This window comes from Parasteatoda tepidariorum, chromosome 3 (genome assembly GCF_982258835.1).
Source record: "Parasteatoda tepidariorum strain Cologne lab strain chromosome 3, Ptep-v5.0, whole genome shotgun sequence".
NCBI lineage: Eukaryota > Metazoa > Arthropoda > Arachnida > Araneae > Theridiidae > Parasteatoda > Parasteatoda tepidariorum.
In genome coordinates this window covers 89,805,439-89,827,938 of record NC_141757.1, presented here as the reverse complement: position 1 = coordinate 89,827,938, position 22,500 = coordinate 89,805,439, and the positions used below count along the sequence as shown (strand labels likewise).

The 22,500-nt window shown below is 29.8% G+C and overlaps 1 protein-coding gene across 3 annotated transcripts in view; it reads left to right on the top strand.

Annotated features, from left to right (window-relative positions):
• LOC107440297 (neural cell adhesion molecule 1) overlaps positions 1 to 22,500 on the top strand; it is a 74,518-nt gene that overhangs the window by 27,704 nt on the left and 24,314 nt on the right. For all 3 annotated transcript variants that reach the window (XM_021144995.4, XM_071182949.2, XM_071182943.2), the window contains exons 2-4: positions 6,938 to 7,273; positions 10,683 to 10,793; positions 11,966 to 12,169. In XM_021144995.4, the coding sequence (XP_021000654.2) occupies positions 6,938 to 7,273; positions 10,683 to 10,793; positions 11,966 to 12,169 (651 nt within the window). The remainder of the gene's footprint in view (positions 1 to 6,937; positions 7,274 to 10,682; positions 10,794 to 11,965; positions 12,170 to 22,500) is intronic.

Here is a 22,500-nt window from a genome sequence, read left to right as displayed (position 1 = left end):
ATTGCCAAATGCATGATTGAATTACCAAATGCATGATTGAATTACCAAATGCATGCCGTATATTTTGGTTTTCTTATCCAGAATTCTACTTTTTTTTATCAGAAATGTCATAACCATGCAATAAAATCATTTTCCAAGAATTTTTCTTTTCCGCGCAAACTAAAAATGACACGAAAATTTTATATTTTTAAGCCGCAAAATCACTTTTTTACTATTGTTCTACGTCATCTTGTTAAAACATAAAAAACTTGCTTTTATTATAATGAATTAAAAAAGAGAGCCACAGGAAATATTAGTTTCTTAAACGCATGATCTAACTTAGCAACTAGAATATTATTATAAGGTTGGTTTTCTGGACTAATAAAACAATACAAATAGTAACATTAAATGTTTATTTTTGAAATCCTAATATTGAAGTTCAAAAAATTTTAAATTAGCTTACTCATACTTTTAAGTAATTTAGTGAGTTAGAATTATAATTCTTCAATCAATAAAATCCACCATGTTATTTGAAACCTTTTTTAAAATTACAATTTTATATTAAATTCACACATACATGAGTGAGTGCATTATCTTTAAGCATCAAAATTTTAAAATAAAAAAGATCGATTTTCATATCATCATTTAATGATTATAAATTTCAGAAATCATACTTTAATAAAACTGTATTAAAATTTTTTTAATAATTATAATGATGAAATTTGGTGCAGTTGGAGTTGTATGGTATAATTGACTTAATCATGACTATAATCATGAAAATGACAGTTGATAATGAAACCTGCATCACAATTAAATTTTTGTTATAGTAGAAATTTCTAGAGCTCTAGACAAAAAAAATTAAAAGTATGTTTTTTATCCAATTGAACTGAAATAATAAATTTTGCATTATATTATCAATAAGTACAGGTCATGGGAGATAAATTTCCCATGATCAGCCTAATCAAAACCTAAATTAAAAAGTGATAAAATTGCTCCCCATAGACAGTAATTAATATTTAATTTTAAAACAATTTCGTTGCAACTTGTCTAATCGTCAAAAAAAAAAGTACGTGCGAATTAATTTAGCCCTGTAATGGAAACATTTTTGTGTGGTAAGAAAAATAAAGAATAAAGAGCTACAAAAAAAAATTTTTTTACGTTCGATTTAGCCGAGACTGTGAATTAATGAGTTTTACATTTGTATTGAAAAAAGTTGGCTTAATTGATTTTAAGAAGAGAATAAAATATTGATTTGCTTTTTATAAAATGTAACAAAATTAAATAATGTATTTAATTTAATTAAAATTCGATAAGGAATGATTAAAAAAAACTACGTTTATGAATTTTTAATTTAGATTAAAAAAACTTAAAAGCTAGGAAATATGTAATGCCTATCATGGCATCACAATAATTGTAGTAATTTTTTGGTAGATGTATGACGTAATTACGGTAAAAAAAATGTGGTACTATCTAATAAAATTCATATGTCAAAACAATTCATCAATGAGAAGAACATATTCAAAGGCTCGATTTTTATTCAGAAAAACAACAACTCTTTTAGCAGATAATTATAGAGAATAAATATATTTTAGCGAAATTAGCGAAATTATGGTACAATATATCAATAGCTATAAATCGCGATTTAAAAAATATTATTTGTAAAAATGTAGAATTTTAAACTGAACACCAGAGAATTTCAAGTATCCAGACTATCTCTAAAATCAAATATTTGCATGCTGTAGGGCAAATTTATACTGTGGGCAAACTGTACTTTATTTGCTTTAAGATCAAACGAAATAGACAAGACTAATCTTTCAACTTCTAAATTTGAAGAACTTTCTAAGAAGTTTTAGAATATGGATTTTAAACCATTGGTGTATCTTCCAGAAACTCTTCTGTTTTATAAATTTTAACAATACTTTTAATACACAATTAAGAAGATAAAGTAAAAGCAGAATCAAATAATAAAAAAATATATTAAAATAAACTTTCAAAAATCACTTAATGATCCTTCTTGAGAACTTCCTATACATTATAAAATTTTAAGTTCTCTGTGTGATACGTTTGTGTTTCATCAAGACATATTTTTAGAAAAGTATTTTAACTTATTTTTTTAATTAAAATTAACTATTCAGTTAATGCATTCTACTTCTAATGGCCTAATTAGTAGTTAGATGCGTCTGAAATTCATTGTTCTAATCTTAAAACTAATCTCAAATAGTAAATTTTTGAGCATACAATCTGGATTTGAGGCAATATTTTATATCCGTCGCAGAACAGCAGACCCAATTTTTGGGTTTACGACTACTAATGTTCAACTCCACAGCCTTGTAATTTTGAACCAATCCAGAAGACAAGGAAACTCCTTGATCAGTAGCTCTAGAGGTATGGATTTGTTATGGGAACATGGAGGACTTTGCGACTCGACAGATTTAACGGGAGCATCAGTCACCATTTACTACCTGGGGAGTCTTCGACCGGCGTTGATCGAATCCACGAACTTTTGGACATGGGCCCGGTGACCTACCAACCAGGCTATCCCGGCTTCAGGCTAGATAATTGTAACTTTTTTTCATTTATAAATTAATAGGTCATTTTTGGTTCATAGCTAGAATTATAGTTTTACAGTAAGAATCTTAATCAAACGCGTTTTTTTTTTCGGAACTCGACAATAATATAATTCAATTTCAGTTATTTCTTTTATACTTTTCCTTACTTTAAAGTAATTTTGCGCATCAAAAAATATTTAATTACACGCGTTATATACTTGTTAATCTGTTGAAGTATCGATAAAACTAATTTTCATTAAACTAGTGTGAACTAAACATATCTTTTATTGACCTATCTGGAGAAACATTAAATCATTGCGTTTAAGATATCCACTAGTCTTTTGAATACATAAATTTAAGAAAAATTTAACAAATCACTTTTTAAAAATAATTCGCCCAGTGCCTTATTCGCAGAAGCAATAGCAGATTAAACAAGAAAATATCTTGTATACATAAAACTATTGTCCGAGCTAAACATTCATGTGCACAAACTGATCTTATGTCCCGCTTTATAAAACTTTTTATAAAAAAAAATGTTTAAGGTGTTGTAAATGTTTCAGTGATTATTATTTTAAGTGGCGTTCATATTTGAAAGTTAGACTACAATAGGTATACAACTTATCTTGAAAAGGGTAAAAAACGATACTAAAAAGAATATATTATTTCTATCTTTTTCTACATTGTTTTAATTTATTTTATAAATTTATTTTTTATTTATTTATTTTTTAAGGAAGTAAACTTCCTGGGATAAATTTTTTTTCGGTCATAAAATGCGTAAATATGCCGTGAAATTTCTCGAAAGCAAATGTAAATCACGCCTGCTATAAATATTTATAAATTGTTGCAGTCAAGAAAAATTTACGCCTTGTGATGAAAATTTGTTTGTGACTGAAGAATTGACTATTTGTTGAAAAAGATGTTGAGCGTTGTATTTCCAATAGTCCATATATTATTCCAGTGTAATGCAGGCCAGCAATTATATATGAAACATCGTAAACTGAAAGTAAATAAAGAATCAAAGTATGACAAAAAGTAAAAAAAAATATTTTAGAAATATATGGAGTAAAGAGGAATCTTCAATTTTATATACATATGAATAATTAAATATAAAAAATTTAAAACACCCAAAAGGGTGCAGCCCCATAGAACACCTCCGTCGACCCAGAAATCAAAAATGCGAGTGTCACCTGACACCAATATTATTTTCACCAAGCAAAGTTAAGGAATCACTGTATTGGCTATTAATTGAATTTATTCATTACCAAGGTTCTTTTTCTTAGCCGTACACATTTAAATGCGTGGGCGGATAAGAAAGTGTGAGAAATAATAAAGAATTTTAATGAATTTAAAACATCAGCAACCATATAACGGTTTTTGAATTCGACTTTAATGTGTCAGGCAGAGTTGCAGAGAGAATCTATAAAAATAGATTTTATTCTGCATTCAATTCAAGGTTGGGGTAATACAAGATTACCAAATATATCAATGAGTATTATTTGCTAATAAAAGTATCAAATAAGATATTAATTTAGTTTTTAAATGTTAGGTAATATGTTATGCATATTTCATCATGACAGACCTATATCAAAAAAGTTTAGAAAATGTTTACCTAGTAGATTTTTCTGAAAATCATTATGCAATTCTGTGAGTGATTAGGTCTAATCTCTTTTTGTGCTTGTCAAAAAAATCCAATTTATTTATTTATACATCAATACTTTGCCTATTTTAATTGTTTTTATCAATTGATTTCGTTCGTAAATTTTTCATAAAATTTCTAATTGTATAAATGCTATTTTTTAACTTTTATATAATTAATGTTGGTTTCTTAGCTCGAGAGCCAAAAAAAGCTATGAAGCGTCGTACAATTGGTCTATATACAACCACGATTTAAATTGAGAAGAAGAATCTAAGAAACTCATTATGATTTCGCAATTGACTTGAGTCAAGTAAAGTAAATCAAACTTGCAGTAAACATTGAAGTTTTTACATTGAGCTCTATGCAGTAACATTATTATTATTTTAGTAAAACATAATATTCAAAATTTCTCTACCATAGCTTTCTTATGCGCCATTTAGATATTAATTGAATTGAATTGAATGTGGGGTTTAATGGCACAAGTTTCAAAAAAGGACATGCAGCGCCAAGCAAACGGATTTTTTTTCAACAAATGTAAGTAAAAGCATATTGTTTAACCAAAATACGTTATATTGTCAAGACTATGCACGACACGCAAAACGTTCCGAAATCAATAAAATCAGATAAAGGGGTAAACTGAATAAAGGTGTAAACTAAATAAAACAGCATAAATCAGGTGAAAACGGAACGTTAAAATACAAAGCCAATAAAATGGGTAAAAGCTGTTATATACAATATAAAATACCAATCACGCGTAGAAATGCAAAGATGCTAGGATGATGCGCTTTGTTTAACAAATCTCTTAGGCATAAAATAGAAATACCGAAAAGGTTGAGATGATGACTGTTAAAAATAAAATAAAATGTTTTGGATCGTAAGTAAAACGTTGCAAGTATTGCAGTGAGAAGGAGGTTCACCAAACAGCAAGTGAGGATGGGTCAATCGAGTGTGGCCGATTCGGAGACGAGTGAGTTTGACGTCTGCCCTGCGATTACGTAGCAAAGGCAGTAGATCCAAATAAATTTTAATCCATTTATATATTAAAACATCACTTCTTCCAGGTCCTGATACTTAAATTCAGTCATAAAAAATGAAAACATGTCATACAATGACAACATGTACCTCATATATTTTGAGAACATTCATCACGCATTTTAACTGCGCGAGGGTAATTGGGGAACAAAACGTTAAATATTGCAGAACAAAACGTTAAATATTCCTAATTTCTTAAACCAAAATTTCTAACTGTATTTAGAATTTTACTTCTTGACCTTCAGAATACACTAGCACACTATAATGAGAAATTTATAAAAGGATCCATCTGTATTTTATTAAAAATGGTGTATGATATACCTCACACGCTTTTTCTTGTAAGTTTTTCCCCCGCAGAACTGGTAAGTGAATAAGTGATTTTTAGCATAAAACAGTGTGAATATTTCTGCACCAAAACATTTTTTAAGTTAAAAGGTATTTAAATCATACTTATAGCAAAATATTCAACAGAGTTTCTTGTGGTTAAATAGTTATGAGTCATTAACGCAAGAGTCAGTTGCGGCTATATTGCTCCTCGAGCTTGGTACAACAAGGTTGAGAGTTACTTATTGCTGAGAGTTGCTACAGTGCTACTCATGGAATGCTGATATTTGTCTTTGCTCTGATTGTGGCTGTAAAAAGGTTACGGGTCATCATATTTTCAATTGAAATTCTACCAATCTGTTGTAGACACAGTCATATATTTTTGGAAGAACTTAAACATTGTAGGTAATGCAAATCATGTTCAACAATTATTGGAGTGTAACACTTTACCGTGCAGCTTATGCGCTGCAAGTAAAAGGGAAGCTGTTCGGAATGATCTTATGACGTTCCCAAAGTAAAAATTCAAAGCATGTCACAAATGCCCACGAGGCAAGAACTGATAAATGCTTGAATAAAATACACAAAATGCAAAATTTTTCTTCTCCATGACCATAGGAATGTATTTTGTTCTAAGTGCATGCATACAATATTGTGCTTTAGGCTTGCATTAAAAGTAACGATACGATTATTTTATCAAAATTTTCATTTAGTCTGGTTTCAGTTATTTTTAAACTTATGTTTTTTTAAAATTAAATTAATTTTAAAACTAAGATTATCAATTCTTATCACAGTTTTCATAAATATACATGCAAGTGAAATAAATGCAAACGTTTTAAATATTGGGGTGTATAATACCACATGTGCCCGTCCGTGCAACTATTTTAGAACACACTTTCTCGGTGTTTAAAACAGCTAATATTAAGATGGTCACAAATATTCTATAAAATTTACGTAAAATCGTACTTGAAAAACAAAAATGATAGTTCAACCAAATGTAATAAATGCGGCACATTAAAAAGTATGTTTGAGGGTGATTCCACTGCAAAAGGGTTAATTAGTTTTATTTCAAGTGCAAGAGCTCATATTTGGCTATACCACGTCAGAGGGACAAGCAAAAATTATAATTAAAGCTGGTCTCTTTATGAATAGCAATTGATACCAAAATATTTAAGGCAGAGATGCATATTTAAAGATTCATTATAAAATCTGCATTTTATATATTTTGAAAAATAATTTAATTAGATGATTTTAATTAGTTGTTTTCGAATAAAGCCGTTGATTCACTCTGTATTATATATTGAAATATATCAGGATTTTAAGAAAAAGTGAACTTTCTCAGAAAGAAATGATCGTTTTCATTAAAAATTCACAATTTCTTTAAATATTCTCGTAATTCACTTCAGTAATTATATTTTAGCTTTGCCTACTTATACATTTCTTTTGGGAGAAAGAGCAGAACTGCCATGTGACTTGAATGTTAGCTCAACTGAAGATGAAGTTTCGTTAGTTCTCTGGCATAAGGATGAATCCGGAAGTCCATTATATAGTGTTGACGCCAGAGATCTTCCACTTCCTACAGCTACCCATTTTCCTGCAGTCCATATGGGAACTAGGGCATACTTCAACTCTTCAGCTTCACCTGCCTTTCTTAGAATCGAGGGAATTAAGAAGGATGAGGAAGGCGTGTATAGGTGTCGAGTGGAGTATCGTAGAGCCAGAACGGAAACAATAGATATGACGCTAGCTGTAATTGGTAAGTATATAATAAAAATTTAAGAATCAAGAAGAAATTGTTAACGTGAATATTTTTAATTGGCTTAAAAGCAAATTTTCAAATACCAGGAAAAAAATGCGTAGTAGAAGTTCATAATTTGTTTTACATGTGTGCGTTGTAAGGTAAAAATTGCTTGTTTAGATGTTTTCTATCACCCATTAACTTTTTATAACAATTTTTGAAACATTCAGTATAAACACAGCAAAATTCTTAGACTTTGTAAATAAAATTAAATTTCAAAAATTTCAACTTCAAGATTTAAAGGCTAGAGAGCTGGATGGCGCATTTTTTGCTCACCTAATTTTTTGTTGCCTTAATGATTTTTACTTAACTTATAACTTACTGAAAAGTTTGAGTGTTTCTGACGTTTTATAATTTGATTTAATATAAGTATATTTTTAATCATTCATTTGCTAGTCTTATAGGAACGTATATATATAGAACCTTATACCCAGAATGAGGGGAGGGGTCAGATTGGCCCCTAAGGTACTCTGGTAGGTATCCCATAATCATAAGTTGGTTTGGTTATAAAGTACCTTTTGGTAGGCATTGTTGCGACACCAATGGATAATATGTTTAAATAATTGTTTTAATACGACTGGCAACTCTTGTAATTGCAATAATTCTAACTCTGGCTGGTTGCTAGGCAGCCAAATAATTTTCCTTTTTTTATGTTATTAATATTTTTTTTGTTTATCGTCTGCATGTCAGTGGAAATAAAAGAATACGATCGCTGTAAAAGCTAACAGACGTAACGTGACCTATTTTTATAAAAAAAACATATACATTTATTCACCGATATAAGGAATCTCCATTGTCTTAGAAACTAATGTATAAGCATAAGTGAAATGTCAGTGTACCATTTAACCAAATAGTTCCGTTAACCAAATCGAATAAAATACAATATAACTTTGATGACAGAGTCTCTTATATATTTACATTTAATTAATTATGACAGTATTTTAGGATTCCGTATGTCTAATATATATGCACACACCTTCAGACATTGCAAATATGCAGAAATTAATTTTCAGTGTCATTAATGTAAAAGGTTGCGAATCTCTTTAAACAGGAAAAATATATAGTTTGAAATAAAGCTTACATTATTTTTCAACTGACATCTTGTTGAATCGAAACATTTCCTTTCAATCTTAAACCCCTTTTCTTGATAAAGCGTAAAACACTCAGTAAAGAAGCAATGGGAAGTTTTACGTCTTAGGCTAAATGATGCTTGCTTTATAAATGTGTTTCAAAATTCGCAAACACATTTCTGAAAGTTCGAGAAAGCATTTGCATTAAAGCCGGAGATTATACTATGATTTTTCCGAGTAATTTGATAAGAGATAAATTTTATTTCTGACATTTTTTGTTGCATGAAATCCCAATATGCATTTACTGAAAGTTTAATGATATGATTAGTCTTTGTATTCACATGCTGTGCAAACATTTCTTAAATGTTTTCAATTTTGCTGAACGTTTATTTAGAATAGAAATGCTTTTCTAGCAAACAATTGATGTAAGTAATATAGATTAAAGTTTCCATTTCAAATTTCATCTAATGCTATTAGACTTTTATGCTCTCCAAATTTCAACAGAAATAGAAATATGACGTGCAATTTAAAGCATAAATGAACCCTCAACCAAAGTTACCATTAAACATTAAGAACTTTTTCAATATTAATATTAATATATCCTCCTGAATATTAGCGTCAATTATATTTGTGCTATATTTGGTGCAATTTTATTGCTTAAAAATATTTTTTTTTCTATTTGAATACCTTTCTGAAGCAATTCTCAAAAAAATTGATTCTGCAATCATTGATAGAAATTGCAATGAAAAATTATAAGAAATTCAATTCAAGAACCTTCCGTTCAGTCTCATGGAATGCAAATTTCTTATTTCTAGAATTTAGAAGATTTTGTTTCATGACTAAAATGTGCAAAAATACACTATAAAAATACCTGCAAAATAAAATGTTCGAAATCTAAATTTTTTATTTTTCCAGTAATTAAAAATGTCTAAGAGTTTAATCATAACTAATTGAGTTTTTAAAAAAACTTGTTTCGCATAGGCTATAAAAAATCTAAATTTTGCAGGGAAAAAACATTTATTTGGCAGAAAAAAACAGTATATAGAAAAATAGATTTTTTTCCCATTTTTAACAGTTATCCACGATATGTAAAGTAATTCTATGTTTTTTCTACAAACTTCAACGACATGTGTGACGGTTTAAGGTTGTTTTGTTGACAGAATGGTTTTTCTCTGCTTTTCGATCTAATTATAAACGGATTTAAACGGTAAGTTTAAATTCTAGTTTTGCCATTCAGTTTTGCTTATAGTAGGATAACTTTATCCTTTTTCAATTCAATTTACGATAAATTTCTGTACTTGCTCTTATTTTTAACAATATATATTTTATTTCTTTGATCATCATATAAATAAAATTGCTCCTCGATTTAATGGTTAAAATGTTACTCTTCAGGATTTTTCTGTTTCTTTAGATATTATTTTCTGAAAGCTAGGTTCCCAGACATTTTTTCAAGGGTAGGAGTTTCCAATAAGGCATTTAAAAAAAAAAGACAGTTTAAGATTTTTCTTCATAATTAAATCTGCATCTTCGGTAACTTACGGTGATAGAACTCTTATCTCAAGTGAGGTGAATTAAGTTCAAATCTCAGCGTTGACTGGGTGGCGATTTTCCAATCCAGTGGCCATTTACAATCCACTCTTCAGTTTGGCATTTTCTTAAGTTAAAAGAAAAAAATTAATTCTTTACTTTTTTTTTTAGTTTAGGTAAAATAATCTTTAAAGAAATGAAAGCTTGTACTGTATAATTGTGATCATCTGCAGCCATGAGAAAAATCTCCAAAAAGCAGAGCTAGTCGTTTAAAGCAGCTGGACTATAAATTAGCGACCAGATGTTCGAATACTGCACCCAGCTGTCCTTAACCAGAATACTGACATAATTATTTTATAGAGTTTTTCATTCTTGTTTTGTTAAAATAGCGAAGTTTTGGTTAAAGAATTTGTTTCTATAATAACAGAACTTAACTGCTGAAAAAACAGGTGTCCGTTTTAATGTAATAATATTCTACAAAATAAACGGTTTTGTACTAACATGCCAGCGACAAGTTTTTTTCCCGTAAACGTAACAGATTTTTTTGCAGCGTACATGTGTTTACTTACTTCTAAGCTATATGTTTTTAAATATAAATCGCCTTTTTCTGGCTTTGTTTAAAGCATGGGTCTCATCTCATGAGGACATAATAGTAATAAATCAATATATATTTGAGTGCCACACTACATAATAGGAAAACATTCTCTATGTTAAAATCTCTATGCGTCACAAACTTTTCAAAAACCATTTTTGTCTACTCTTTTTTTCAGTTCCTCCACGTGAAGCAATCATTATGGATGACTTTGGACAGCATTTACATGGAGTAATTGGTCCATATAATGAAGGACAGCCAGTTTCACTCATATGCGAAGGGGAAGGAGGTGATAAGGGCCTTTATGTTTAGCAATAAAATCTGTATCATAGTTTATAAGTTACTGCATAAGTTACATGGGCTGCAATAGCGGCACAACTGAAAAAATCAAGTTTAGAGATAAGTGGGTTTAAAGTTTTCATTGCTAAGCAAAATGCTTAAGAAATGCTTTAGTTTGCTTAAACGTAGATTACCTTCAAGTTGAATTATGAGTTGTGCTAGTATTACTGCTCAAATAATGTGCATTTTCGTATTTACATCTGGTCTTAGTCCAAAACGCGTGTTTTTTTAGTTGTGCCACTATTGCAGCCCATGAGCGATATATAGTTAAAATAATTGTAGTAGTAATTGTACATATATTGAAATCAATAGCAGGTTTTAATTATATACTGAGATGCGTATTAATTTGTCACAAGAGGAAAATAATTCAGTATATATTTAGTAACACTTTTAATATATATTTGCTACCTAAATTCTAAGTCAATTACGAGAATTATTATTTAAAAACATTTTGTACATAATACTAGCAAAAAGTTCATAATTTGGTCTCTAACTCATACTGATTTTAAACTTTCAAAAAGCTGTACAAGCGCCTTTATAGAGTTAAAAGCACAATTCAAGTGTTTTCTTCTCTCATATTTATATAATTACTATTTTCAAGATTGCTCACTTCTTAAAAAAGAGATTCATAAGTGATTACAGTTTCATACCTGTAGGTAAAATTATTATGCCAGTTTCTGTAGTTAATTCGTAGTTAATTCTGCAGTTAATTTGAATATATTAACATCTGAATTGTAGTGGAAATACTTCGAGTAACTCTAGGAACAGAAAAGTATGGAAATATCACACTGCTAAACTTTTCTGTTTATATACATATTTACAAAATTAAACTAAGATGTAACAAATTTTAAATGTTATTAAAATTATTCTTCCATGCAACTAAACATAAGTGCATCTCAAGATGCACTCCCGTGTAACGCGTATTATGGTGAGCATAGTCCATATTAGAGTGCATCAGTATTTATACTAATTGCAGATTTTATTGTTAGTTTGAATTTCTTTTCACTTGTGTGTTACGTTATATCAGACATGATAGAAATACATAAGTACATAATTCTATTAATTAACAATATCAAAATAATTTACGTTTTATTGTTTTCATTGTTTAATTTTTTTCTCCAGGAGATCCAACTCCCACTGTCAGGTGGTTGAAAGGGAGTGATGTCATTGATGATACATATTTTGTCACAAAGCAAGGTTTTTCCAGAAATGAAGTTCAACTGCCAAATCTCCGCCGAAAAGATTTATTAACAAATTTAACGTGTGAAGTTTTCAACACCAATCTCACTGCTCCAGCAACCAGCACAGTCAGCTTAGATATGAACTGTGAGTAGCTTATAAATTCAAGCTGTTAATATGATTTTTATTTAAATATTTTACATTTTACCACGAAAAAAATAATCATATGACAGCACAGTGAAGCAATTTTGTAATGTATTTACACACATACATGATCTTGAGTAATTCGGGCATGGGGATTTGAAATCTGAAATTAGTGTTGCATCTAAAGCTACAGATTTTTTTAAAAGACGTATTTAGTCTATTTTTGGCCGAAAGTTGTAAGTTTAAAAAATTTATATGTAACAGAGAATCGTAAATGTTTCGACAAACTTCTAGTTGAGTATGGACATATCACAATGAATAAAACAGCATAAAATTCAGTTTCTGGAAATGTAAGCGTACTAATGGCGCTTCCCTACTATAGCCTGCTCAGAACAACCAAAGAAAGCAGCTTTAAATAGAGGAAGAGCCCCTATCGGTGTATGATGGCATCAGTAATAATGGATTTCAATGAAATCTTAATCTTGATGATGTGTTCCAACTCCCCTTGAAGTTAGTTGGAACGTTTTTTGGATCCCTTGCTATATATAACGTTTTTGAATTTGTAAATTTTGACAAAAATAGACTAAGGTTGTTATTCAAAAACTGTATTTTGGTAAGAGAAACAGATTGCAGATTTGAAATAAATGGCACGAAAATATCCAAAATCTTCCATCGAGAATAGATTCTTAAAAGGTATCTAATTTTTAAAACATGTTTTACAAAATTAATATTATGCTATTAAAATCAAAATTAATGCTACACAGTCAACAAATAAAAATTCTGTACAAAATAATAAGTTTAGTGACTTTAATAAATATTACATTAAAATCATTTCTATTGTGAACTTTAAAAAGCTTAGAATAAACTTTATAGAAACAGATTGAATAAATTGTCCCAATAAATTCGTCTCTTTCTTATGCTCGAATTTTTATCATATAAAATATTAAGGCAACAAGCTGCATCTATAACCTTTTTTACTTTTATTCACCCTACTTTTCGGAAGAGAAAGCATCTGTGGAGCTGAAAATTTTGAAGTTATGCGCGTGCGTGAAATTACTCTTATGATTAATGAGCTAAACGTCAAATACTCGTTGAATCGTTTAATATATTTAGAAAATATTAAAAGCATTTAATTTATGAGATATAATATGTTTAGTGAGTCGAACAAAATTCTCAACCGAAAAATGTTTACATTTTTCGAGAACTTTTATAGTTTTCCTAATAAACCGTCAAAAAGCTTATGTAAACACAGCGATCCCATTTTTCAATAATGCGAAACAAGTCAATTGTAAATTATTTATTTTTATGAAACGTATCTAAAACTGAATTATGCAACAAGTAAAAATTATAAGCTTTACACTTTTAATATTTTTTGTTTCAGACTCATTATTTTTAAATATTCTTTAATTTTTAAATCTTTGCTTACAATGAGTAAAAAAAATTACTTCAAAATGCATTTTAAATTATGATTAATTATTCAATATCGATTTTAATTTCAGTCTGTTAAGTGCTTTTAAAGTGCAAATACATTAGACCAAATCAGGAATACTGATGTACGCTTGAAGTATATACTTGCCATGTAAAATAAAAAAAATGACAATTGAGCATCAAAACTATTTTCCAATAAGTTATTATAAGAATATTAATTGGTGACAGATTTCTTTTATATTACCATTGGAACTGCTAAGGCTTTAATATTGAAGGGCTTGCGGTCCGAAACCAATTATATATGTAAACCGTGACTAGGATGACGAGAGTTAATTTACGAAAAAAGTAAGTTAATTTTGAATTGTTTTGTGCAAGAGCCAAAGGAGGTTATACGGCGCTCAACAGTTGGTTGAAATTAAAACTTTAATGGCTTAAAACATTTTGGAATGATATAGCGTCTTTAAGATATTCAATAATGTTTCTATGTAGATAGTCTCCAATTAAAGTAGATAATTCAGAACAATCACAGCTTAAGTATCATCGTCTCTTAATTTTTAAGTCAGATCACTGGGTCAAGATGTACTTTATAGTTAGTACAAACTGTTCTTTTGTTCCAATAGGCAAAGTCCTAGATATTCTTAACTTGAATACAAGAGTCTGAAGCTTTTGATCCAGGAGCTCTCTCTTCACAGCTTTTGTGACAAGGGTGAAGAACGGAAAAGAAAAAAATTATAGCAAAAACTATTTCATTTATTGCTGGTTTTTATGAGAAGTTATAAACTATTTATATGACTTTTATCTAAATAGTTGTAACTATTGCAGTTTAGTTGTAAAGTATTTTTCACTGATAACCTTATCTCAGGTATAAAAACAGCATATATATATATATATATATATATATATATATATAAAAGCAAAGTTAAATGGATTCACACTATAAAATACTATACAGATGAAAATAAGTCTCAAAATTACATACATAACCAGATTTTATAAATCTGTATCTCAACAAGAAGATCTGAAACAAATTCGATATGAGTCATATTGCTAAATTAGTTCTATTACTAATTTATTTTATTTTTAATTTTCAAAAAAAGATTGACAAAACAAAAGTAACACAAAATAGAATGTTGAATATTTTTTTTAAAAAAGATGAAAAATCCGCAATGATTTTCTGCACATCCGATTCTACATTTTCTCAAATAAAACTCTAATATTTTGACAATTTAGCAATATTGATATACATTACGTTAATTTTGATAATCCACGAAATCACGGGATATTTTTTACAAAAGCTTACTCTCACATGCACGATAAAACTGAAACTTGTTAGCATGCTAGATTTGAAAGGAAGTGTCCATAGTAAGAACAAAAATTAGGAATGTCTGGAGATAATAAAATGGTTGCATATACTCCGTTTATTTCATGTTGCATTTACTAATCAAGACTATGAACTGATAGTGAATGGATTACAACGTTTTTTACGTTAGCTAAGACACAAAAAAGTAAAGACAGTAAATTTTCTAAATTTAACAAAATTTTTATTCAGAGCAATCCACAAACAATGATTTCGTATAAAAACAGCACACGTCTCTACTTCTTAATTGGAAGAGGGAAACAAATTTAGTTCTCTGGAAAATTCTAATAAAAATACACATTTAATGGAAACACAAGCGATGATGTATTATTTTATTCCAAATATATCTTCATCTATCTTTCGCTCAGTAAATGTATTACACGAAAAATAAGTAGTCAAACAAACGTTAATAATTGGGGTAGAAGAAAGAGATTCTCCGTTGAGTGTTTCTAGAGATTCATTGATTGATATAGCAACTTAACAAACTGTATCATTAATCTTTAACTCCCCCTCTCTTACCATATAAATAATTTATTCACTATTGGTAATCCTTTTTAAATCTATTGTATAAGGGCTCGGAAAGAGATCAATTCTCGTGAATATTGCGAATTTCATTAATAGAAAAATTGAATCGATAATATCTTATAGTGTGAGAAATCTTTTGGCGTCATTTCTTTATAAATTAAGAAAAAGTAAAAGATTTCAAATTAAAGATTTTTCGCAAATTTTATTTTTTTAGTAACAAATTATAATTTTCAGTCATTTTTTAAGCTTAATATAAACAAGGCATTTATGAAAGTGTAATGTAATGAATAAAAGTAAGGTCAATGCAATCCCCAGCAGTGAAATGAAATGAAGGGATAGGAAATGAAGTAAATAGATAAGAAATGAAGGGAAGGAAATTAAATGAAGGGAAAGGAAGGAAATGAATAGAATAAAATATAAACTCAACAAAAACCACTATTATTCTTAATTTTACATCTATCGCAAAATATCGTATGTAAGTCGCAGTTTTTACTACTTGATAGGTAACTAGCTTTTACTATTTGATAAAAAAAAACTAATTTTTCACGTGATGAAAACTAGAGAACCAATTGGAATTACTCTTCTTTTCAAACTTTTAATTCGAAATATAGTTATAAGCTACACTTTTTTTATAATGATATTTTCAGTTTACCTTTGCCGAAATGAACAAGTTTAAAAACGTTATTATTATTATTATCATTATTATTATTTATTATATACGAGGCATGTTCTTCTACTGTTTTGAAATTAAAAAAGGACGTGCAAAGATATATCAATAATTTTATTTTTACATGAAGGCCTGTACCTTAATCTACTGTTCTACACAATTTTCTTCAACATTGAGGTACTTGCCATAACGTTGAATGAGTTTTTGAATACCCTCCTCCTAGAAGTCTGCCGCCACTTTTCTACATAATTTCCTTCAACATTGAGGCACTTGTCATAATGTTATACCAGTTTTTGAATACCCTCCTCATCGAAGTCTGCCGCCTGACTTCTTAACCACTGCATCACAACTGTTTTGACTTTGTCATCGTCTTGAAGACGCTGACCACCAAGGTGCTTCTTCAAGTGCAGGAACACATGGTAGTCACTGGGAGCCAGATCAGGGCCGTGCGGAGGATGATCTGGAGTTTCCCATTGAAAAGATGTGATGAGATCTTTGGTCTGATTAGCCACATGCGGACGGGCATTGTCATGCAGCAAAACGATGCCCTTCCTCAACTTTCCACGTCTTTTGTTCTGGATTGTACGGCGCAGATAGTTCAATGTCTCACAATAAGCTGCTGCATTGATTGTCTCATTACGAGGCAGAAATTCCACAAGCAATGCTCACTTTTGGTCCCAAAAAACTGTGCACTTGATTTTCCGAGCAGAAATTGTTTGCTTAAACTTTACTTTTCTGGGTGAATCTGAATGCCGCTATTCCATGGACTGTTGCTTTATTTCTGGTGTGACGTAGGCCACCCATGTTTCATTGCCCGTAACAATTTGGCTCAAGAAATCATCACCGTCGTAGTGGTACCGCTAAAGGTAAATCAATGCACTGCCTTAACCCTTTGCCATCGGCGGGCACAGCATATGTGCCGCTCAAAATATTTGCCCTACCAACGGCGTCGGCACAGCAGTTGTGCCGGCTGTTTCCTTCCCCTGAACTTGCTTGGCCACCCATTAACCTGTCATTTCATCATACTCCTCTTTTAAAAGACCCTTTTGTTGGGAAAGGAGCTATGAGTATATCAGTCTTCTTTGACTTGGCTGAAAGATATTTAGGTTTTTTTCCTTTTATTTGGCGAATTTTGAGTGCTTATAAGCTTTTCGTAGTCTTTATGATAGCTGTGCTATTATTTCATTACCTATTTTCATTTGAGATCTATTTCATAAAATTATTTAATATTTTATTTATTATTTTTTTTTCATTTATTTTGTTTTATTTTAGATTCTAAGTCTTTATTTTATAATATTATTCCCCATTTGTGTTTGGAACTTTATGAAAATTTCAATTATTTTTCAGTGAAAAATTTATATTTTCCATGCGAAATATTTCATACAAAATTTCATACAATAATATTTTATTTTAGAGCTAAAAAATTTAAGAAATATTAACTAATTTAGTTTTTGTAGTTGAAATGAGCTTCCTCTGAGATCCAAATAGTTTAAAAATTAAAACGTATTTAGCTTTTCATGCCTAAAAAAGAAGAAAACACAAATTTCTTCTAAACTAAATAGCGCTTTTTCAGATCTAAAGGGAAAAAAACTATTTTCAAAGAAATTATAATTAAAAAAAATTAGGAATCGTATGGCCAAAACTGAATCTAACTCTCTTTTTAAAATACAGATTGTTTATGAACTTGTCGGAAAATTAATTAGTTTAAGGCAGTGATTCTCAACCACTGTCCGGCGGCACTTTTGTGTGCCGCCAACTTCTTAAAATGTGCCTCCAAATATTAGAAATGATACAATAAATATTACAACGCTTTTTTTTCTATTACGAGTAAAGTTTAAAATAAAGAGTATATATATATATATGCAATAATCAGTTATAAAAACGAACTAACAAAAGATAACTAATAAAAAAATAAGCTAACAATTAATAATTAGCAAAAACACTAGTTAACAAGAAATCACAAAACAAGGAAAATTAATGTACAGAAACTAACAGATAATAACTATAGAAAACAAGCTAATAATTAATAAGTAGCAAAAAAAATAACAGTTACTAACTAATAAAACATTAATCGAAAGAAATAATTATTTCCTTAATAAACGTGCTTTTGCTTTATTATTACATTGACATATTATTTCATTTCACATTCAAAATTATTATCACAAACTATTTAACACAGTGTATTATAGGTAAGTAAACAAGTTTTAAACTAATTTTTTTCATTGTGTGCCGTCAAATTTCGAAATCGTTAAAAGTGTGCCGCCACAAAAAAAAAGGTTGAGAATCACTGGTTTAAGGATTTAAAATCCTATTATTATTACTATAAATATCCCTTTTTAGTATATTCTACCCGGGGGAGACATGATTCATTTCTTTTTTTACCACTTATCCATTTTTAGGCATAGAAATGATTCAGGAAAAAGCTATTCAAATTCATTAGAAATAATTTTATATAAATTCAAGCATAAATATGATTATGAGTTTATTTTATTCGTACAACTTCAGTAAATTGAATGAATTCCTAAGAAAAAAAGAGTGAAAGAACGAGTGTAAGTTCTTAATGGTGTATTGAAAAGGAACAGATACAGTTATAAATAACTGAAGATCAATGAATACTTAAAATGCTTGAATTCTCCTTTTAAAAATTATTAATTATCAAATTTGGTCAGGTATGATGCATTTTGAAATTATGCAGAATCCTTCGTGTCTGAGAATAAAAACGATAACGCACCAGACGAGACTTTGGAGGTCTGCAAAATTGACATATGAATGGAAAATTGAGTTCAATATAGATTTTTACTACACAAGACCACCTCCAATGATAATGGTTGAGAAGGGAATAGAGTTGCCGGTATATATAAAAAGAAGCGGCTCAATGAAAAGGATTGTAGTCTAAAGATAAATTCATTCACACTGTGTCTATTCTTGGTAGTTGTCATGTGTTTGGAACGCAGAAAAGTTATTATGTGAATCATGAGTTGTGGAAACATAGTAAATGGAACAAATTTGATTGGCTGTAAACTTTTTGCTGTTTTTTTTATTCTGTTGGTACTTTTTATTCTCCTGTGCTCTTTGAGAAGCCCAATATTTTTTGAAGTGGAAAATTTTAACGTTGTCTTCACTTTTATTTTGAGTTCATTTCAGAACTCATTATATATTTTTTTATCTTGTGAGATTGTGATTTTTTTCTTTCCATTATTGAAGTCATTTTTATTTTTATTTTTTAAATCTAGTTTATTCTTAAACATGCCTCGTAAGAGAGGATTAACAGATGCCGAAATACAAGTTTTGATGGATCAGCTTGATGCTGAATGCTACGATGATTCTGACTCAGAATGTGAAAATGAAGATGGTAATGACATTCGGGTAATGGAAGATGAAGGTTTAGAAAATGAAAAAAATGATGATATAAACGATAGCATTAATGAAATTGAAGAGGCGGAACGTCAATACGATTGGGAAATTCCTACAGCCAATGACAAAATTGTTCCTCTAAATTTCACAGGAAGGGTAGGAATAAAACCCAAATTCCAACACTTAGAAAAAGAAACTGATTTTTTTAAGCTTTTTTTTTCGGACGATTTAATCAAATTATTATGCGAGGAAACAAATCGATACGCAAACCAACTATTATCTCTGAAGTTAGAAACATCCGAGAAAAGGAAACACTACATTGAATGGATTCCAGTTTCACCCAAAGAAATTTTAAAATTTCTTGGATTGATACTATTAATGGGTCACATTGATAAAGATAATGTTTCTGATTATTGGTCCAAAGATGATCTTTTTGAATCTCCCATATTTGGGAAAACTATGCCACGAGACCGATTCCTTCAGATTTTGAAATTTCTTCATTTCTCAAATAATGAGGAAAAATTGAGCTCGAAAGACGAGAATTATGATCGATTGTGGAAAATTAGAAGTGTTTTTAACAAATTAAATGAATCATTCAAGGAAGTGTATGATCCTACAGAGGAGCTATCTATAGATGAAGTGATTATAAAATTCAAAGGTAGGGTCATTTTTCGGCAATACATACCAAAAAAAAGAAAGCAATGGGGCATTAAAGTTTACAAAGTAGCCGATAGAAGAGGCTATACCTACGATATGCAAGTATATCTTGGAAAAGATAAACAGAAAGATAAACCACATCTATCTGCTTCCTACAATGTTGTTTATAATATGGCAAACACCATCCAGGGGAAAGGTCATAAATTATATATGGACAACTTCTTTAGCTCTCCGAAGTTATTTTGCGATCTTCTTGAGAACAAAAAAATTAATTCCTGTGGAACTGTACGAGTAAACAGAAAAGATTTCCCTAAAGAATTGGGGAAAAAGAAATTAAAAGCAGGCGAAACCAATTGTTTATGGGGAAATGGCCTCGTTGCTGTATGTTGGAAGGATAAGAGAGACGTTCTTATGCTTTCCAATATACATTCTCCGATAGAAAACAAAGTTTCTAGTGAAAAACCAGAAATCGTCAAATCCTACAACAAACACATGGGATATGTTGACAAAAGTGACAGAATGGCAAACAGCTACTCATTCAATCGAAGGACACTGAAGTGGACAAAAAAACTTTTTTTTCATTTCCTGGATCTCTCGGTTCTTAATGCATATTTAGTATCAGAATTGAAAGAGTCCCACAAAGAGTTCAGGATAAATCTAATCAGAGGTCTACTTCACGAAAACGTACTGAATTGTCTTACATTATCTCCATCAACATCAAAAAAACCTCGGTTAATGCCTGAAAATAATCATTGGCCAAGAAAAGAAAACACTAGAAGAAGATGCGTTAACTGTTCTAAAAAAGGGACATATAGACGATCGACAGTAATATGCAAAGCATGTAATGTTGCTTTATGTATAGATCTAAATTGCTTCGAGGAATACCACACAACATTTTAAATGATTTTATTTATATTATTTTTTATTACTAGTATGAGTGTTATTTGATTCTTCTTATTTTAATGAAACGGGGTTCAAATATTCCTTCAAACGTTTAAAAGTGGTGTCAATATTGCAATAAAAAAAGTAACAAATTTTCTTCTATTAGCATTAACTTTAAAACAAAAATACCATATCCTTGATTTCACTATTAATTATATTTATTGGAAAATATTTTGCGTATTGGTAAATATAAATTAATTCAAACACATTTAATTTTCATACTTTTGCTACCACTTTTTAAACTTTAAGGGACCGTGTGAACCCTGTGTGTGTTTTGAATATATCATTCAGAATTGAAAAAAGGATCATTTTAAATTTGCTGATTTTTCTAAAAATTTTATTCTTGGAAACTTTTATTTTCTTATTGAAATATTTTTATTGAGAAGAATATAGCTTATGTTTTATAAATATGTTTTAGAATAAAAAATTTTGTAACAAAAATTATCAAATCTGTTTAAGTATTCAGCACTTTTTTTTCTCCAATTAACTGATACATTTTGTTTTGTAATAGTTTAAATTATTTTCTTTAAATTGTAACATTAACCCTTTCGCGACGCAAAGCGCGAAAGCGCGCTTACCGCTGAGGCCGGCAGTCTCTCTAGCGTGTGTCTCCCCAGGGCCGGAGGGTTTTTTGATGTTAAGCCTAATTCCATGAAATTACCGAAATATCAGCGCGTTGTTATATATTGTTCTATAGAGTATTTAAGTGACATATGCTTTATATATATTTCTATGGATACTTTATTTACTTAAGTTATTTCTTGTTTAAATGTAATATAAATATTAATAAATTTAAATATTTTGCATAATTTCCTCTATTTCCAGCTCAGTTAAAAATTTTCGACGCTTCGACATTCTAACGGTAAAAAGAAGAAAAAAATTCAAGCCTACAAGATTTAATTATCCACTAAAAACTAATCCGAAAATCGAAAGTAGCGAGAGATAAAAAAAACTCCCTTACTTACTGTAAATAAATATCACGTGCTAATTTAAAGAGCCCTCATAAAACATTCCCCCCTCCACTCCTTCCCCTAAAAACCACGTGAATGTACTTTTATCTTGAATAGAAGGTCAAATCTACATGTATCTGAAACAATATGGACATACAATGCCATCTTTTGGAAGAAATTTCATTTTTTAAAACGTTCCGAAACGCTGGCACAAATAAGTGACGGTCGGGGGTGAACGAGAAAACTCTCTGACACGCGGGTGTGTCGGCCGGGAAGTGAGCGCGTTTCTTGCTGTCACATATATGTGACAGTCGGCTCGAAAGGGATAAGCATATTGTAATATAAAATCAATGTGTCTGCTAATTTGAAAGGGTTATGCATTTCTGAAACTACAAAGTTTAACTGTGTCAATTTGATGGAGCAGGAATCACATTCTGAGAGCACACAGAAAAAT